The 20,327-nt window shown below is 42.4% G+C and overlaps 1 protein-coding gene across 1 annotated transcript in view; it reads left to right on the top strand.

Moving 5' to 3' along the window:
* EEFSEC (eukaryotic elongation factor, selenocysteine-tRNA specific) overlaps positions 1-20,327 on the top strand; it is an 82,993-nt gene that overhangs the window by 5,595 nt on the left and 57,071 nt on the right. The window contains exons 2-4 of the mRNA XM_075286624.1: positions 6,961-7,168; positions 10,751-10,847; positions 12,379-12,543. Coding sequence (XP_075142725.1) covers positions 6,961-7,168; positions 10,751-10,847; positions 12,379-12,543 — 470 coding nt within the window. The remainder of the gene's footprint in view (positions 1-6,960; positions 7,169-10,750; positions 10,848-12,378; positions 12,544-20,327) is intronic.

Genomic DNA, 20,327 nt, shown 5'->3' with positions numbered 1-20,327 from the left:
TTCCCAATCCATCACCCCTTGACCAGGTCATAGCCGTTCCTTAGTGACCTCCGCAGTTCTATTCAGCCACATCTTAGTGCATTTGTGCCGGGGAAAGCTGGGTGACACATGGCTGTATTTATAGCGCTCATACAACTTTTCTGAATCCTGAATGGCATATTTACCTAGTTATGACTTTGACCTCTCCCCGGGGCCTATGCTGTGAGCGCACACTGTACAAATAATGGCTAATTACATTAATAGGGTGGAAATAGCGGGATCGGTGCCCATCGCCCGGGGCCTCCGACCTGTCAGCAGTGGCTGGACTCCTGCCCTGGTGCATTGTAGCCAGGTCTGTGTCATCAGAGGCAACATTTTACCCTAAACCTGACCCCCCCCCCCCCCCCTCCGGCCTTACATGGGCCGCAGATGAAATATCAGAAGCTGCTGAAATGTCAGCGACAGTAATTGTTTCCTCCCTTCATGTACATCAGGCCGATCATCAAAGACCTTGTGGCAGCGAGGAATTCCCAGGCGGCGACACAGGGGTCAGGATGATGGACAGCCGCGAGCTCACGTACTGGATTTCACCGTGCGCCTTGTCCGTCGCACTACCGCTCTCAGCATGCACACATCTTATGGTGTTTGATAAGATGCTACTAGTTTGCATTTGGGTGCAGCAAAATTTCTTTTACCCCTTGAGGACCGCACAGTAGTTTTGCATTTTATTTTATTTTTGCAGCAATGGGGTGGTGGTGGTGGTGGGGGGTCTTAATTTTTTGCAGTGTCCATATTGTTACCTAAATATTGAACTGCACCAACCACCTAAATCCTATTTGCTTTGACATCAAGTTTCAGGACAGGGTTAATCCTGATCAATGGGAATGATAGGTATTGGATTATCAAATATCCTGGATTATTGGGCTGCCATAGCGAAGTAACATCAGGAAACTTATCAGGAATCCCAAAAATAAAATCTAATGTCAAGAACTTTTTGTCCCGTTCTGCGGTTCTTAATCAGGTCCCGGATTATTGGACTTTCTGGGTCACGTCTTGTTGGATTGGGCTCATTTCACATCTGCGTCGGAACACTACCATGTCGTCCTATTGCCAAAAACTTGATCTGTCTTGCGATCTGCAGAGAGCAATGGACCGGCAGCCGTCGAGGTTTCTGGCCCATCGATGCACCCAAGCAATCAAAAAGTTATAAAAATATTAAAAAGTTAAATTTAAAAAAAAAAAGAAGCAAAATAAATTGGGAGAGAAGACAAATTGTATCAAACACTAAAAAAAGACACAAAGTGATAAGTTACAAAAAAGGAGACACAATGGGGGGGAGGGCAGAATAATGGGCACATGTGGCCGCCCCGGTGACCCCGCTCTATTGTTCTCTTGTATCCCCCAGGTCGCTGCAGATCTGTGTGTGTAAATGGGGCGGCAGCCATGTCGCCAGCTTGTCCTGTCTCCCCGCAGACCCCTCCCCACCTAACAATGGGCACATTCAGACTCCGGCTTGTGTTTTCAGTTATTAAGAAAACAGTCGCCTGTCTCTGCTCGTGACTTTAATCTTTGGGAGTCTGTATCACGGATCAGATGCCGCTCACCCCCCCCCCCCTTTTTTTTTATTCTAAATTCTGTTGTTTGGTGAAAGTTCTGAAAAGTGATCCAAAAAAGTGTTATCGGGGGGCACAGCGAGCTTAACCCTGTCACTGCCCCCCACCCCTGAGCAGTAAAGGTTTTATCACATTGGATTTCAGTCTAAAAGCTGAATGTGATGTCGTGATATGGAGCCGGGCGGTAATGGCGGGTCCTTTAATTCATTTTGGGGGGGGGGGGGGTTCCGGTTTTTGTCCTGGGGGTTGCTGGAAATTTAGTGTTTTCAGTCCTATCTGAAATGAAGCCATTGTGCTAGTAACAATCTACGTAGTAAGAGATATGGAAAAGGGGATCCAACCTAATTTTGTGTGGTTACCTGCAAGCTATTGTTCCCTGTTATCTGCTCCGCAGAGATTGTCACCAGAGCAAGTCTATCCCTGCTGAGGTTCAGCAATACCAAGCACAGCCACTATACAATGTATGTCGCCCACAGCTGATCGGCGGTGGTCCCAGGTGTGAGATCCCCCATCGCTCATCAATTAAGCCTGGAGCGCCCTTTTAAAGGGGTTTTCCGGAACTATTATAGGGATCAGCTGTTTGAAGAGGCCACGGCGTTCAAACTAGAGCTGTTTCATCTTCACTGCTTGCCAAGCACAGCGCCTCTCATTATATCGTGGCTGGGCGTGGTATTGCAGCTCCTATTCCTTTTAAAGGGGACTGAGATGCAAATGGGTCATGTGACCGACGACTGTGACGTCAGTCTGCCCCCCCACCAAAGTCTCCTACGACCAGTTCATCAATATTGAAGTTCCACAACCTCATATAAGACGTTGATGGCATATTCACCGGACACCCCTGGGACCATCCCCAACCCCCGTCCCTATCCTGCCCGGTGCCGTGACCTCTGTAAATGGATTTCTTTCAGACTTGTATATACGGCGGCTTGTCTAGCCTGTCGAGGGTTAAACAGCTTATTTTCCTCTGTAATTACCCCAGGTAGATGGAGCGCTGCAGTAAATAAACAGGGCTCACCACAGAATAACCCAGGGATGTGTCTTTAATTCCTTCCCAAAGCATAAAATCTAATTACATCGATGGGGTGGAAAGGTCATCGCCCCTCGCCGTGTATTCCCGCGTGCAGATCAGCGCTGCGGTTTGGCGTCCTGTCTGCTGCGACTTAATTGCATCAATTCAGTAACGTATAAAATCAGCCGCACATTGATTACAGGATCTTCTACCTAATCATCCGGAGCCGTGCCCTCCAAAACCCCCCGAAGACATAAAACCTCATCCTCTGCTGCTCGCACTGGTCTTACATCTATCTGCTTCGGAAACATCTGGGTGACAACCACGACGGCCGCCATGATGGCTCCTACTAGGATGTAAGTTCACAAATAAGAAGTCATACTCGCCCCAACGCTCTTGTTTCTTCTGCTTCATTGCTCCCCCTGCTGGTCTCTGTTTCTTGCTGCAGCAGCGACGTCCCTTACCATCACTAACTGCCGCAGTGGTCACGTGTCCGTGTTCTGGGCTCGCATTGCTGCAGCAGGAAGTAGAGACCAGCAGGGAATCCGGAATTATTGGAATTGTCACAGATAGATGTCTGATGGCCGCACCACTGGGAATTTGCTTCCTCCATGGCCCTGTTTTTGTGTTGCTCCCGCTCCAGGGACCTGTAGGCCATTGCAGATTCTGTCGGTCCCTATAGGTAGGACCCGACAGAATCTTGTGCATTGCATAACATCTGCAGCAAATTTGCAACAAAATCCGCAAAACAAATTGGCGTTTCATTTTAAGATCTCGTTCGCTGTTCCTATAATCCATTGCAGAATTTTCAGAGACTTAAGCAAAATCCACTAAAATTCTGTCCTGTACCAGCTTACCCTGGGGTGCAGCCCAGCGCTATACGGCACCCTGCGATGCCACGCGCCAAAAAGCTGCATTGTGAAATATTCTGCTAAGTATTTACCCTCGAAATCGCGCTCCCTTCAGTGGTGGTATAGGGGTTGTCCATACTAGACTATATACATCATAGAGAAGGGTCTCTATTGGATAGATTCGTATCCACTGCAGAGAGTGCTGCTCTGGAGGACTCAATGTGACCACATTACACTACCGGGACTCAATGTGACCACAGAATTCCTCATTACACTACCGGGGTCATGTGCAGCTGTCCCTGATCTATCCGGTGATCATCAGGACCCCTTAGATGGACTCCCCCTTTAAGTTTTAATTCCGACAGACCAGCCGTGACTCACACTAGGTCTTCCCTCGAAATCCTCGCTCTCTGTTTGTTTTCTCTTGTCTATCTCCTCCTAGCGTGGAGGCGACGGCCTGCGCTCATCCTAACACAATGCTTGTGTCCAATGAACCATAACTAAGTCTCATAAACCGCATTGATTTCCCGCGTTGTGTCTTGTCGAGGAGTCGCCACAATAACTCCAAGAACATTAGAAAAATGGAAGAAAAAGGAAAGAAAAAAAACCCGTCAAGTCAAATCCTCAGATAATACAGAAGTATTACACCCAGCATCTGCGCCAGGACGTCGCTAGCAGAGCACGGTCTGTTCCCAATTCCCTCTCCGATCAAGAGGATTATCTTATTTCAAGGCTGGTAGTCATGGATAGTTGGGAAGCAATAACAGCTCCTCGGCTGGATTTCCCGAGCCCTCTGCTTTCAATCAGCCGTGGTTTCTCTGTTTTGGAATTTGTTTTGCTGCTCAAATTAACGGCAGCGTACCGCTAATAAAAGTGCGCCAGCGCCGGTCACATGACACCACGCCAAAACCGTAGGGAATAAGCGGGATTATCTCCAATAGGCTCATGGATTTCTGTAGACCATGGGAGGCGGATCTGTATCTGATAGCATTTCAAGGGTTCGTAGACGATCACGGACTGGACCAATATTCGGGAGAGGGACGTCCACCAGGAACGTAATACGGTTCACATTGGATTGTAGCCCAAAGCTGGCAGTGAATTAGAGTAAAGAGCCCATCTAGGCCAGTCGTAAGCACTTTTACCTGACCTATGGGCAACCTAGAATTGGGCACCTAGGACTGGTATATTGATGATGTATTATTAGGATATCCTTAGGTCGTTAATATATAATCACTGGGGTCCGACACTCGGGACATCTGCTGGTTAAAGAGGCCACGACTGTCCAGTGAGCGCTATAACGTGATAAATGAACATGACCACATCGGTGCCAAGGCCTCTTCAGGCAGGTAGTCAGCAGGGAAACCAGTTGTTGGACCCCCAAGGCTAAGCCATCAATATGGAAGTCGCAAAAAACCCTTTAAATTGTGATCCTGCTCTCAGATTTCAGTGGCATCAGCTGATTAATCCTCCGTCGATCAGTTATCAACATAGCGGCCACTGCTGGAGACTTGTGGTATTGCACGGTGCTCATTCAGTAATCCTATAACGCGCAGTCACATTGAGTCCTCCAAAGCGGGAGCCACTCTTTGCTCTTGATAATAGAGTAGGGACATCCCTTTTATGGAGCCTTCATGGGACAACCTCCATTATAGAACCAAAATACCTTTTAGATAAGTGAAGAGGAGGAGACACTGGAGTATATGATTTATCATAGGGTCATTGGGTATACCAAACGGACTGATAGTTAGGAACTTGTTGTCTTGCTGCTGAATTTTAGTACTCGATTAATATATATTGCTGTATGATTTGCCTCCTAATGGTTCACAAATTCTGATAATATGGAATACAAAAATTAGTCTCAGGCCGGATTAGCTGACCTTGTTTAGTTTCTTTGTTATAACTCTCGGTAGAAAAGACATTATCACATTTACTCAGTTATTCCACGAAATGTTCTAAATTATAGGACTGATCGCTGTAGGATCGTCTCTGCACCATAGGTGATCCTGTATTATTATAGCCGCCACTACAGGAGAAAAGCGGTATTACATGGTATCCATTCAGTTTGATAGGTGATTATGTAGTACATGAGACCTCCAGAGCTAGAGATTTATCTGGGGCCATAATGGGGTCATATGACATCCATATGCCATAATGGCACAACCCATTTAACATATGCCTTGCTATATTCACATATGCACCCGTGTGTCCGTTGGAGGACCAGTACAACGGACACTGACTGCTAAAACAATGGATAATAATGGGATCCATTGAGTGTCCGTTCTTTCAAATTAGTTGGACTTTTTCGTCCATGGATTTTCGGTAGTCACTGCGACGCGGCCTCCAAAAGCAAACTCTGGCACAGATGTGAACCCAATGACTGAACCTAAATTCCGGGACCTTGCAGAGGAGCGTAGCATTAGTGGTGGCCATGGGAAGACTTTGATGTTGGTCGCGGAGCTTTTCTTCAGTGTTGGATATACAATATTCCTGTATATTCCGCCCCAGTCCCAATGTTATAATTTATACTTCAGTCTATTCTCTATTTTTGTCTATATTTTTTAACCCTGCCCCTCGTGAAACAAAGCGGAGCGCTCGGCGCCTTTGTCCATCCTGGTATTTTTCTGTATTTGCGAGAAGGTTTCATTTCCTTGTAATCCTTGAAGTGCTGTTGTCAGCTCAGAGAAGTAGTTTCATTCGCTTGTAAGCAGGTCAGGAGAATGGCGGCCGGGTATTGGCGGTTATCTCTGTGGTCAGCAGTAAATGGCTAACCTTAAGCCGAGGCTGCCGCAGCCTTATCTCCTCATGACTCAGGTCTTCCTCCTTTATTCTTTATGATCTATCTCTAGAAATTTGGCAGAAGATCATTGAATGGAGAGAGCAGAGGCCATTCACTAAATGCTGATTTCCTTTATCATTACTTTTTACTTTTATTGACCCGTTTCTAAGATTCTACACAAACGGTAAATCTGCTGTTGAGCGTAGACACTCGAGAAGCGCGCCCGCACTAAATGAGGCAAAATGGAAGTGTGCGCCCGCACAGGCGACAGTGACTCGGTTTCTATTCACATCCATGTTTAAATTTTTGCATAAAATAATAATAAAAACTGAGAAGCTGCGTTTTTTGTTACCCAAGTACCACTCGAAAAATACGGGATGTCACAAGACCTCAAAGAAGACTCTCAATTTATTCTCTATGACTCTGAACCAGATGGTTCCGGGTTGTTTGGCACTAACGTCCCTCCATTAGTTCCTTCTCTGTCCCTTGTGTCTATACTGTAGTTGTGGAGTTTTATTCATGTACCATGGAGTAATCCATGCTCTAGACTAGGAAGTGATCACGGGGTCCAGGTCCATGTTGATAAATTAATGGAGCTTTGCAATACACATGTAAATTCACCCAAGTCCCAGTTACCTGATTTTCTTTCCGGGTCCATTCTTCTCTTACTGGACTTAGCTCTCCTATATGTAATTTTGCACCCTGTTAACATGTTGCTGTCTGTCTGGACAGGTGCACAGATCATAGATCTCATGATGCTGGTCATCGACGTCACCAAGGGCATGCAGACCCAGTCTGCCGAGTGCCTGGTTATTGGACAGATTGCCTGCAACAAGATGGTGGTCGTCTTAAACAAAATCGATTTGCTGCCAGAAAACAAGAGACAGACTGCTATCGACAGGATGACCAAGAAGATGCAGAAGACTTTAGAGAATACTAAGTAAGTAGTGTTTGTGCTCCCAAGAACCCGCACATGGCGGTGTCTTTGTGGTCACTGTTTTAGGCTGTCTACTAAATGTTAGAAAAATGACACGTGTTTTAGGAGAGGAGGGGTCTCCTATAGGTGAGGGAAGACCAGGGACTGTGAATTTTAGCATCGCGGCAGGGACTGTGTGACTAAATGATAGCTCAATATGGCTGCTGTGACCCACTTACTTCCAGGACTAAAGTGGAGGTCAATACAACTGAGGCTGACATCAGAAATTTACACACGATGATGGAACAAGTTTTTGTTTTATGTTGCCCTTTTAAGTATATCTGTAGCCTGATGACATGAAGGATACCAGCTGTTACTCTTCTATGTCGTAAAGCAACATGCCGTAAAAGTTGACCACGTCCGCTGACTGTAGCAGTACCAGAACCATTTAATGTATATTGGGATGTCCTGACTCTCCCATAGAGCAGATGTTGGGGGCAAGGATGGACTGGGCATGGTCAACTTGCCTGATTTTTTGGATATGTGTGAGATAAGCAGTTGCCAGAAGAGTCTGAAGAAGGGCAGGAAAGGTAGAGAAGGACACAAGTAGTCCGAAGAAGGCTACAAAAGGGGCTCAAGAGTCTGGAGTCTGAAGACGGGCACAATAAGGATATGAATAGTCTAAAGAAGGTTCAAGAGGAGTCTGGAGTAGGGGACATGATGGACCTGAGGAATCTGAAGATGGACACATGAGGAGTCTGAAGAAGGCACAAGAGGAACATGAGAGGAGTCTGAAGAAGGGCACAAATGGGTTTACATTGGGAATGAAAAATCGCTTCATGTACTTTGTATAAGGTGTTTAATGTTGGACTACATTCTGGCATCTCCCTTAATGTGTTAGAAGATGCAGTGAGACCTCTCCAGAAGACCACCTCCTTCATCAGGCCCATTTTCAGTTTTCCACCACTTTTTCATGCAATTTTGTGTGGTGGTCTCGAAGAGATGTCTATGGCTCCAAGTACCATCAATCTGTCCAGAAGAGTCCTCATGGGCGATAGTCGATGAATTTGGATGACTACACCAATTGGAGGATACTGCCTTGTTGGTAGTTGGTGCCCACTTTGCTTGCTTGTCCTTATCCCCTTCATTGGGGCGCCATGTATGACGGAGCGTGGCACATGGCACAGTATGCTATGAATCTTTTCTCAGTTTGTTGACGACTGTCTAGAATTTGTCACTCGCCATCTTGCGGGACAATCGATAGTCTATGAAGGATCTCGGGGACCGTGCTTAGCGGTAGTCGCGCTCTCTTAAGTCTACAGACCGGTTTATTATTATTTTGTTAAAATGAATACACCTGTTTCAACATTTGTTCCTGTTCCACGCAATGTTCATTTTTCTGGTGTTTGGATTAAGTGTAATTGAATTTCCCCAAGCTTTGTTGTTAATCTCTTTGACTCTCACTACGAATGTTCCCAATCAGAGCCGCGGGCAAGCGGATTACAGTCATTGGAAGTCACTGTTGTTGGCTCTCTGTAAAATTCAATATGTATCAGAGAGGCTGAAGCCCGGTGAGATTCTTCAGTAATCCATCTATGTTCTGCTTCTTCTGGAGCAGGGGAGACCTGACCTCATACCACAGGAGATGAGGACAAGGAGCCACCACTGCAATGTCCCCCGAAGAGCAAATATATGTTACAGTATGTCGTAATATAACCTGGACATGAAATTATATTGCATCGCAGTAAAGCTAATCTGTCACCGTTGACCTCTATTCACTCTTTATTTAATGGACATGTCAGTAGTAAATACTGGAGGCCAAGGCGGAACTGCTCCACACACAGAGAGACTGCACTGTGTATAGATGGATAGCTGAGAGGGAACACATCACCAGCACTGTATTGCCAAAAAGTTTGCCAAAAATTTAAGGATCTGTTGAGTGGCTTAGGAGTACTATGTACTAGAATATAATACTGACCCCTATTTACTAGAATATAATACTGCCCCCTATGTACTAGAATATAACTACTATAATACTACTCCTATGTACAAGAATATAACTACTATAATACTGCTCCTATGTACTAGAATATAACTACTATAATACTACTCCTATGTACAAGAATATAACTACTATAATACTACCTCCTATGTACAAGAATATAACTACTATAATACTGCTCCTATGTACAAGAATATAACTACTATAATACTACTCCTATGTACAGGAATATAACTACTATAATACTACTCCTATGTACAAGAATATAACTACTATAATACTACTCCTATGTACAAGAATATAACTACTATAATACTACTCCTATGTACAAGAATATAACTACTATAATACTGCTCCTATGTACAAGAATATAACTACTATAATACTGCTCCTATGTACAAGAATATAACTACTATAATACTACTCCTATGTACAAGAATATAACTACTATAATACTACCTCCTATGTACAAGAATATAACTACTATAATACTGCTCCTATGTACAAGAATATAACTACTATAATACTACTCCTATGTACAAGAATATAACTACTATAATACTGCCCCCTATGTACTAGAATATAACTACTATAATACTACTCCTATGTACAAGAATATAACTACTATAATACTACTCCTATGTACAAGAATATAACTACTATAATACTGCCCCCTATGTACTAGAATATAACTACTATAATACTACCTCCTATGTACAAGAATATAACTACTATAATACTGCCCCCTATGTACTAGAATATAACTACTATAATACTACCTCCTATATACAAGAATATAACTACTATAATACTGCTCCTATGTACAAGAATATAACTACTATAATACTGCTCCTATGTACAAGAATATAACTACTGTAATACTGCTCCTATGTACAAGAATATAACTACTATAATACTACTCCTATGTACTAGAATATAACTTCTATAATACTACCTCCTATGTACAATAATATAACTATTATAATACTGCCCCTATGTACAAGAATATAACTACTATAATACTACTCCTATGTACAAGAATATAACTACTATAATACTACTCCTATGTACAAGAATATAACTACTATAATACTGCTCCTATGTACAAGAATATAACTACTATAATACTACTCCTATGTACAAGAATATAACTACTATAATACTACCTCCTATGTACAAGAATATAACTACTATAATACTACTCCTATGTACTAGAATATAACTACTATAATACTACTCCTATGTACTAGAATATAACTACTATAATACTACTCCTATGTACAATAATATAACTATTATAATACTGCCCCTATGTACAAGAATATAACTACTATAATACTACCCCTATGTACAAGAATATAACTACTATAATACTACTCCTATGTACAATAATATAACTACTATAATACTACCTCCTATATACAAGAATATAACTACTATAATACTACCTCCTATGTACAAGAATATAACTACTATAATACTACTCCTATGTACAAGAATATAACTACTATAATACTGCCCCTATATGTAAGACTTTGGTCTGAACAGGGTTCTATGCATGTTCTGCTTTTGCCTCTTCTGTAATATTTGCTTTTCCCCTGTAGATTTAGTGGTTGTCCTATTATTTCTGTGGCTGCCAAACCTGGAGGACCAGAAGCCCCGGAAACTGAAAGTGCTCAGGGAATCTCCGAATTAATGGAGGTGTGTATATTGCTCATGTTAATATGATAGAAGTTCTGTCTACCTGCAGTCACCACTAGGGGGAGCTATAGGTAGACAGTGGCTCCTGTGCTCTCTCTCTAGTGCTGGCTCCAGGTAGCCAAAAATGTATTTGTCAAAGCAGAGGATGTCACCACAGGGGTGGGGTGATGTGACTGTGCTTGGGGTTTAGCCTACTGTAATCTTCTGAACTTTTTAAAATTTAATTTTTGAAAATACATTTTTTTCTTTAAAATTGTCTCCTTTTTTCGGGGGCCTTCTTCTTCTACGATTACAGTCACTCTCTCCGCTGCTACAGGAAGTCATTATGTTGCGAGTAGTTTGTGGGCAGCGGCCGTGTGGATCCTGTGCAGTCAGCTCATGCTGTGGGGAGGCCGATGGCCACATCCTTCAGACGCGTCTCTGATATTTACTTCCCTGTTTTGTTTTCCGTTAAGGATTTCTGATCTCACAATCTGATTGCGTTTCCCCGCGGGCGTCTTTCTCTGAAATTCCTGGACAGAACTCTGAGAAAAAAAAAATCCAAAAATGTTTCTGCAAAAGAATAAAATGTGGTGATGTCACTTCTCAGGTTCTGCTGCTTTTAGGGTTTATTCACATGTAGGGGATATAGCGCAGAACTCTTGTATGGGGTTTATGTTTTTGGCTTTTTTGGGGGGGTTTTGCCCCCAAAATGAGCATCTTGTAAGCCGAAATATTCCTCGGTCTTCTAGTTTTTTGATTTCTATTATGTTAGTGTCAGGGCCAATTCAATTTTGTAAATTTTGTTTGGTATATTAAATAGTACACACTTGGAATTCGGAAAAAAAAAAAAAAATTAATTTTAATTGCAAATTTAAATTTTTTTTAATTTTTTTTTAATAAGTTTTTGGATCATGATGCTCAATATATTTCTGTTATTATCACGGTGGTGGGGTATGAATGTTCCGGCCACATTTGCGCTCAGCTCGCCGTTACGGGAATCTGTGATGTTGCGAGATTAATTCCATGATTCCGTGATTGGCGGTAGAAACGTGACCATCGAACGGATTGTGTTTCCTGGACACAGATATCAGAATTCAGTTCAATATTGCAGATCTGTTGGGATAAACTTTTTGGAAATTCATCAATTTGGACCTTCCAAAAATTTTTTAAAAATGTAATTATTATTTCTATCCCCCCCACACATTGGTAATATTAGAATTATTTCAAACATCAAATTTTCAAAATTGAAACAAAATGACAAATTTATGTAATTTTTAAAGAATTTTTTTTAGAAAGTTCTGTTTGTTCAAGTATTCTTTTTTTTTTTTTTTTTTTTTTTATAAATGTTTTAATAATCTGTTGTGTGATTTTGATGTTAGTTTTTGTTCTATGACTCGGGGTAATGGTGTTAGTGATATTAACTTACTACAAAGACGATCGCCTGCGGCTTCTGGCGACACCGTATTTACTCCTCTTAGCAATTTCAATGAACCTTTGTGTTTTTCGTCTTTTTTTTTTTTTTTTTCACCCCCTCCCCACCTCCATCCAGCTCTTGAAGTCTCAGGCCTACTTGCCTCGCAGAGATCCCTCCGGGCCCTTCCTCATGGCCGTTGACCACTGTTTCTCCATCAAGGGTCAGGGCACGGTGATGACAGGCACCATCCTCTCTGGATCCGTCAGTCTCAATGACAACGTGGAGATTCCAGCTCTGAAGGTAAGAACTCATCGACCACTAGTGGGCAGCGTTGTACCGGCTGTAGCGGGATATGGCTGCCACTGATACCACTAGAATATGGGGGAGATTTAAAGGATATCGAGTCCAAGTATTGGAAGTGACTTTATATCACACGTTGTTCTGCTTTTAGCTGATTTTTTTTTTAGAAATTTTCACATTTTAGTAGAAATTCCCTTTAATGGTGTAAAATTTGTACAGATTACAACAAAAATGAAAAAAAATAAAAAAATATAAATTGCTATTTTTTTCTATTTATTGGTTTTTGAGTATTTTTTTTACTTTGGCATTTTAGATTTTTTTTTGATGCTGGATAAAAAAAAATAAATTCTTTTTATATATATATATATATATATATATATATATATATATATATATCTCATTTTTAAACAAATTAATTTTTTTTTATCATTTTATTGTATTTTTAAAATTTAAAATTTTATTTTTCTTTCATATCACTTTAATTTAAAACACAAATTTCTAGAACAAGAAAAAAAAATTATTTTTTTTAAATTTTATCTTTGTTTTTTTATAAATGCAATTATGCAATAAAATTACAAAATTGTAGAAATTTTAAATATTAAAAAATAAGAAATAAAAAAACTATATTCTAATGTAGCGAAATACTAAAATAATTAGTATGATACCAGGTAGATTAGGAAATATTAATATGACCGAATAAATAGGAAGGACGGGGTTAATTAAAATTTAAATTAAATTTATTTTTTGCATATTATTTGGAAAATTTCAATTTCTTATTTATATTTTTTGTTACTATTTTGTTTAATATTGTCTGGGATATGCAAATTATTTTATTCAAGTTTATTTTAATGTACAAATCACATAACGGTTCCATTGGCGGGTTATGGGGTTATAATGGCGGCTGCGACGTTTCGCTAATATGGAGGGAGACCATAGGATGAAGTTCATGACTGCACATCTTGGGAGGCTTCTTGGCAGCGGTCTGAGACTCCGCTCTGACCCCAGTATTTACCACATCCCCCAGGCCATGACTGACAGGCGATGTCCGCAGGGGACTGGGACGCCGTGTTTAAAAAAAGAAACCATTCCGAAAAGGAAAACAAATCAGCGACTTCACCGAGGAAAGTGTCTGCGCCGCTCCAAGATCCTCTAATAGATTGTGACACCGGTGACCGAATGAACTGTGTAACACGGGGTCACTCCAAAGCCCCCCACCCCCGGACCACCACCTACTGTGTCATATATACTAAGGCTAGGGAGGCCAAGCAGGACTGTATGTACAGACCCCGTGTAGATATAGGGGTGACCGTGTGCGGCCGGGTCTCCTATCTATCTATCTATCTATCTATCTATCTATCTATCTATCTATCGAGGATAGATAGATAGATAGATAGATAGATAGATAGATAGATAGATAGATAGATAGATAGGAGATAGGACATAGATCTATTTCCTATCTATCTATCTGTCTATCTCCTATCTATCTATCTATCTATCTCTCTGTCTATCTGTCTATCTATCTCCTATCTATCTATTTATCTATCTCTCTATCTATCTATCTCCTATCTATCTATCTATCTATCTATCTATCTCCTATCTATCTATCTATCTATCTATCTCCTATCTATCTATCTATCTATCTATCTATCTCTCTGTCTATCTATCTCCTATCTATCTATTTATCTATCTCTCTATCTATCTATCTCCTATCTATCTATCTATCTCTCTCCTATCTATCTATCTATCTATCTATCTATCTATCTATCTATCTATCTCCTATCTATCTATCTATCTTCTATCTATCTATCTATCTATCTATCTATCTATCTATCTCTCTCCTATCTATCTATCTATCTATCTTCTATCTATCTATCTATCTATCTATCTATCTCTCTCCTATCTATCTATCTTCTATCTATCTATCTATCTATCTATCTATCTATCTATCTCCTTACATATACCTCCCTTGCACATACACTTTCGTTAATATACCTTCTGTTCCAATGTGCATTACAGCCATAGTGTGAACAGACCCCTGTGCAATAAACATCAGCCCAGGTGGAATATTCTGCAGGAGTTTCCTCCTTTCTTCTGCGGCTTCTTAAATTGAAATTAATAAATCTGCTTCCTCCTTGTAGAATCCGATCCTGCGCTTGGCCAATGCTCAGCTGTGCACTATTATAACTCCGCACTTTGGTCACGTTTTTGGGGGCTCTTGGGAGATTCAGGGGGCTCCTTGTAAATCGGACATGCAGCACATTGCACTTTGCATCCAGTATATTTGGGGTACAGGATACATTGGATACACTTGACCATTCTCCGGTGACCACTGACCCGGCCGGAAGGCTCCGGGGTGTAAGATTCGGGACCCTTCTGACATACTGTGAGTTTTCCGCCTTTGAAGAAGACTTTCGCACATGGAGTTATAAGTTTCCAGAATCTTGGGAACAACCTCTGAGTGACGAGATAAAAGCCGGGTGACCTGCTAATTGCAGCCATTAGCTAGAACAATGGCCGCCCCCTCCTCATCTCCGTCTGCCCCCAGTTTTGGGATTAGTCTGAGGGATGAGCTCACGCAGACCATTAGACCGTCATAGCGTTCACACATAAGCGGGCGGTTGTTGCGACGCTCTCCAGAAATGGAAATAAAGCTGTGCACAGAATGGGGTATTGTACGAGGGTCCGGACATGAAAGGCAGATACCATCAGATACAATCACCAATGATAGGAAGCTTCTGAAAGATTGATTGTCCGTCTATGGGAGAGGATACGGAGGAGGCCGCTCGTTCTCACAGCCCCTTGTGTGTCCTGGCCGGGAGATCAGACCGCAGGCTTTATGGGTGAGCTTGTGGCATTGAGATGAATTCTCATGGAATGGTCTTTAGGGTTTAGCGGTTTTCTGAGCTGTTCCGATATTCCGCTACGACACCAACGCCGCTTATCTTTACCCAACCAATGCAATTCGTTTTGCTCAGATTTTTCTTTTTTTCTTTAAAGGGGATCTCTTACCTCTCCTGAAATGTCTGTTCTACTATAGACTTCTATTCTTCATCCAACCACAACTCTGGAACATGTTTCCTTATAACTCTAAGTTACGGCGTTCCTCTGTTATTCCTCTTAGAAAGGTAGGATTACATTGTCAGCGGAATACTCCTACACTGTCCAATCAGAGCTGCTGGTGTTACTGGGTGGGCCACACCCCTTTGATAAGGAGGTTATCAAAGATGCAATACCAGACACGGCCTGTGGACAGGGGTGGCGCTGATGTTTCTCACAGTTTTGAGTCTGGGGGGTAAAACTAATTGCTGTTCCAACAATTCAGAATCATTGGAATTTATAGAAGAATATTCCCCCCCCCCCCCCCGCCGCCAGTGTGTATTGTGTCCTGTTTTTTATTGACTTGATACATTTTTGTTACATTCACTGAATTCACTTATATTGTTGGGTCAAAACCTGAGAAATGTATCAGACTCTTGGAATAAGTTTTGGGATATTTTTGGAACGTCTGGATTTTTCTTGTTTAATCATTTTACGTCAATTTTAATATTTCTACTAAAACCGAAAATTGAGGGAAGCCTCCGGCAGCCGCGGCGGGCAGCGCAGACAGGCCGCGTCCTCTGGTGACATGAAGCAGCTGCCGGCCGGTAATGGCCGCTCTCGTCCCCCATCAGGTTATTTACTCATCTGCCTCAGGTTTTTGTTACATTTTAAGATCCATTAAGTTATACAAAGCACAAAGAAGACGACTTCAAAGACGGCCGGTGGCTGCTCCTCATACTGCGCCTTCTCCGAGACTCCCATCACTGTCAAGTATTTCCTCTCCGGCTTATCGTCCTATTGAATTATTTCCCTCCCTGAGGAAGCGACGTGTGTGTATACATATAATATATATATATAATATATATATATGTGTGTGTGTATACAGTATATGTCTATAGGTTACCCTGCCAGATGACACAGGCCCGAGGTTTATTGGATGGTATTGGGGTGTAGTAAGAGCATGGTCTGTATCTGTAATGTGCGATACTGATACTCGGGGTACAGGATAACGACAGGCTGATACTTGGGGTACGGGATAATGACAGGCTGATACTTGGGGTACAGGATAATGACAGGCTGATACTTGGGGTACAGGATAATGACAGGCTGATACTTCGGGTACAGGATAATGACAGGCTGATACTTGGGGTACAGGATAATGACAGGCTGACACTTGGGGTACGGGATAATGACAGGCTGATACTTGGGGTACGGGATAATGACAGGCTGATACTTGGGGTACGGGATAATGACAGGCTGATACTTGGGGTACAGGATAATGACAGGCTGATACTTGGGGTACAGGATAATGACGGGCTGATACTTGGGGTACAGGATAATGACAGGCTGATACTCGGGGTACAGGATAATGACAGGCTGACACTTGGGGTACAGGATAATGACAGGCTGACACTTGGGGTACAGGATAATGACAGGCTGATACTCGGGGTACAGGATAATGACAGGCTGATACTCGGGGTACGGGATAATGACAGGCTGATACTTGGGGTACAGGATAATGACAGGCTGATACTCGGGGTACGGGATAATGACAGGCTGATACTTGGGGTACAGGATAATGACAGGCTGACACTTGGGGTACAGGATAATGACAGGCTGACACTTGGGGTACAGGATAATGACGGGCTGATACTTGGGGTACGGGATAATGACAGGCTGATACTTGGGGTACAGGATAATGACAGGCTGATACTTGGGGTACGGGATAATGACAGGCTGATACTTGGGGTACGGGATAATGACAGGCTGATACTTGGGGTACAGGATAATGACAGGCTGATACTTGGGGTACGGGATAATGACAGGCTGATACTTGGGGTACGGGATAATGACAGGCTGATACTTGGGGTACAGGATAATGACAGGCTGATACTTGGGGTACAGGATAATGACAGGCTGATACTTGGGGTACGGGATAATGACAGGCTGATACTTGGGGTACAGGATAATGACAGGCTGATACTTGGGGTACAGGATAATGACAGGCTGATACTTGGGGTACGGGATAATGACAGGCTGATACTTGGGGTACAGGGTAATGACAGGCTGATACTTGGGGTACAGGATAATGACAGGCTGATACTTGGGGTACGGGATAATGACAGGCTGATACTTGGGGTACGGGATAATGACAGGCTGATACTCGGGGTACCGGATAATGACAGGCTGATACTTGGGGTACAGGGCTGCCACCCCATTATGTACTTGGTGGTTTGTTGCTTGTAGTTGTCACCTCTGTGTACGTTCCTTCTATTTTCGGCCCCTTGCACCTCTCTGTTGGTTCCAGTGCGGCCGGCTGTGAACTCCCCCAGGGGCTTCTCGTAACCTCTTTGGATGAACCCACCACCTCTTACTGAATATTCTAAGAATGTGAGGGAAACCTAAACAATTTGTGAAAAGTGGAGGGATGTTATATGAAGGAGAGAGGGGTTATACAGGGGTTGCCCTCACAGCTCCCTGTTGCCCCTGGGCAGCCGTTGACCCAGAGCACTAGACAACCCGCCGTACAATTGTAGGGTTAAAGGTTGTCCAGCTGCTGATGGAAAGTACAATAATCTGTTATTATAGAAAGTGAGACGCTGCTTGTCAGCTCACGGCGCCATCTCATCCCTCGTGTCGTCCTCCAGCCTGGAGTGTTATAAGGTATAAGGTATATATTATATTCTACACAGTGACTGTACCAGCAGAATAGTGAGCGCAGCTCTGGAGTATAATACAGGATAAGTAATGTAATGTATGTACACAGTGACTGCACCAGCAGAATAGTGAGCGCAGCTCTGGAGTATAATACAGGATAAGTAATGTAATGTATGTACACAGTGACTGCACCAGCAGAATAGTGAGCGCAGCTCTGGAGTATAATACAGGATAAGTAATGTAATGTATGTACACCTTGACTGCACCAGCAGAATAGTGAGCGCAGCTCTGGAGTATAATACAGGATAAGTAATGTAATGTATGTACACAGTGATTGTACCAGCAGAATAGTGAGCGCAGCTCTGGAGTATAATACAGGATAAGTAATGTAATGTATGTACACAGTGACTGTACCAGCAGAATAGTGAGCGCAGCTCTGGAGTATAATACAGGATAAGTAATGTAATGTATGTACACAGTGATTGTACCAGCAGAATAGTGAGCGCAGCTCTGGAGTATTATACAGGATAAGTAATGTAATGTATGTACACAGTGACTGCACCAGCAGAATAGTGAGCGCAGCTCTGGAGTATAATACAGGATAAGTAATGTAATGTATGTACACAGTGACTGTACCAGCAGAATAGTGAGCGCAGCTCTGGGGTATAATACAGGATAAGTAATGTAATGTATGTACACAGTGACTGTACCAGCAGAATAGTGAGCGCAGCTCTGGAGTATAATACAGGATAAGTAATGTAATGTATGTACACTACACAGTGATTGTACCAGCAGAATAGTGAGCGCAGCTCTGGAGTATAATACAGGATAAGTAATGTAATGTATGTACACTACACAGTGATTGTACCAGCAGAATAGTGAGCGCAGCTCTGGAGTATAATACAGGATAAGTAATGTAATGTATGTACACAGTGACTGCACCAGCAGAATAGTGAGCGCAGCTCTGGAGTATAATACAGGATAAGTAATGTATGTACACAGTGACTGTACCAGCAGAATAGTGAGCGCAGCTCTGGAGTATAATACAGGATAAGTAATGTAATGTATGTACACAGTGACTGTACCAGCAGAATAGTGAGCACAGCTCTGGAGTATAATACAGGATAAGTAATGTAATGTATGTACACAGTGACTGCACCAGCAGAATAGTGAGCGCAGCTCTGGAGTATAATACAGGATAAGTAATGTATGTACACAGTGACTGTACCAGCAGAATAGTGAGCGCAGCTCTGGAGTATAATACAGGATAAGTAATGTAATGTATGTACACAGTGACTGCACCAGCAGAGTAGTGAGCGCAGCTCTGGAGTATAATACAGGATAAGTAATGTAATGTATGTACACAGTGACTGCACCAGCCTAATAGTGAGCGCAGCTCTGGAGTATAATACAGGATAAGTAATGTAATGTATGTACACAGTGACCGTACCAGCAGAATAGTGAGCGCAGCTCTGGAGTATAATACAGGATAAGTAATGTAATGTATGTACACAGTGACTGCACCAGCCTAATAGTGAGCGCAGCTCTGGAGTATAATACAGGATAAGTAATGTAATGTATGTACACAGTGACTGCACCAGCAGAATCGTGAGCGCAGCTCTGGAGTATAATACAGGATAAGTAATGTAATGTATGTACACAGTGACTGCACCAGCAGAATAGTGAGCGCAGCTCTGGAGTGTAATACAGGATAAGTAATGTAATGTATGTACACAGTGACTGTACCAGCAGAATAGTGAGCACAGCTCTGGAGTATAATACAGGATAAGTAATGTAATGTATGTACACAGTGACTGTACCAGCAGAATAGTGAGCACAGCTCTGGAGTATAATACAGGATAAGTAATGTAATGTATGTACACAGTGACTGTACCAACAGAATAGTGAGCGCAGCTCTGGAGTATAATACAGGATAAGTAATGTAATGTATGTACACAGTGACTGTACCAGCAGAATAGTGAGCGCAGCTCTGGAGTATAATACAGGATAAGTAATGTAATGTATGTACACAGTGACTGTACCAGCAGAATAGTGAGCGCAGCTCTGGAGTATAATACAGGATAAGT

This window comes from Leptodactylus fuscus, chromosome 9 (genome assembly GCF_031893055.1).
Source record: "Leptodactylus fuscus isolate aLepFus1 chromosome 9, aLepFus1.hap2, whole genome shotgun sequence".
In the NCBI taxonomy this organism is placed as follows: Eukaryota; Metazoa; Chordata; class Amphibia; order Anura; family Leptodactylidae; genus Leptodactylus; species Leptodactylus fuscus.
The sequence above is the reverse complement of the archived record's forward strand: the minus strand, read 5'-3'. Positions and strand labels throughout refer to the sequence as shown.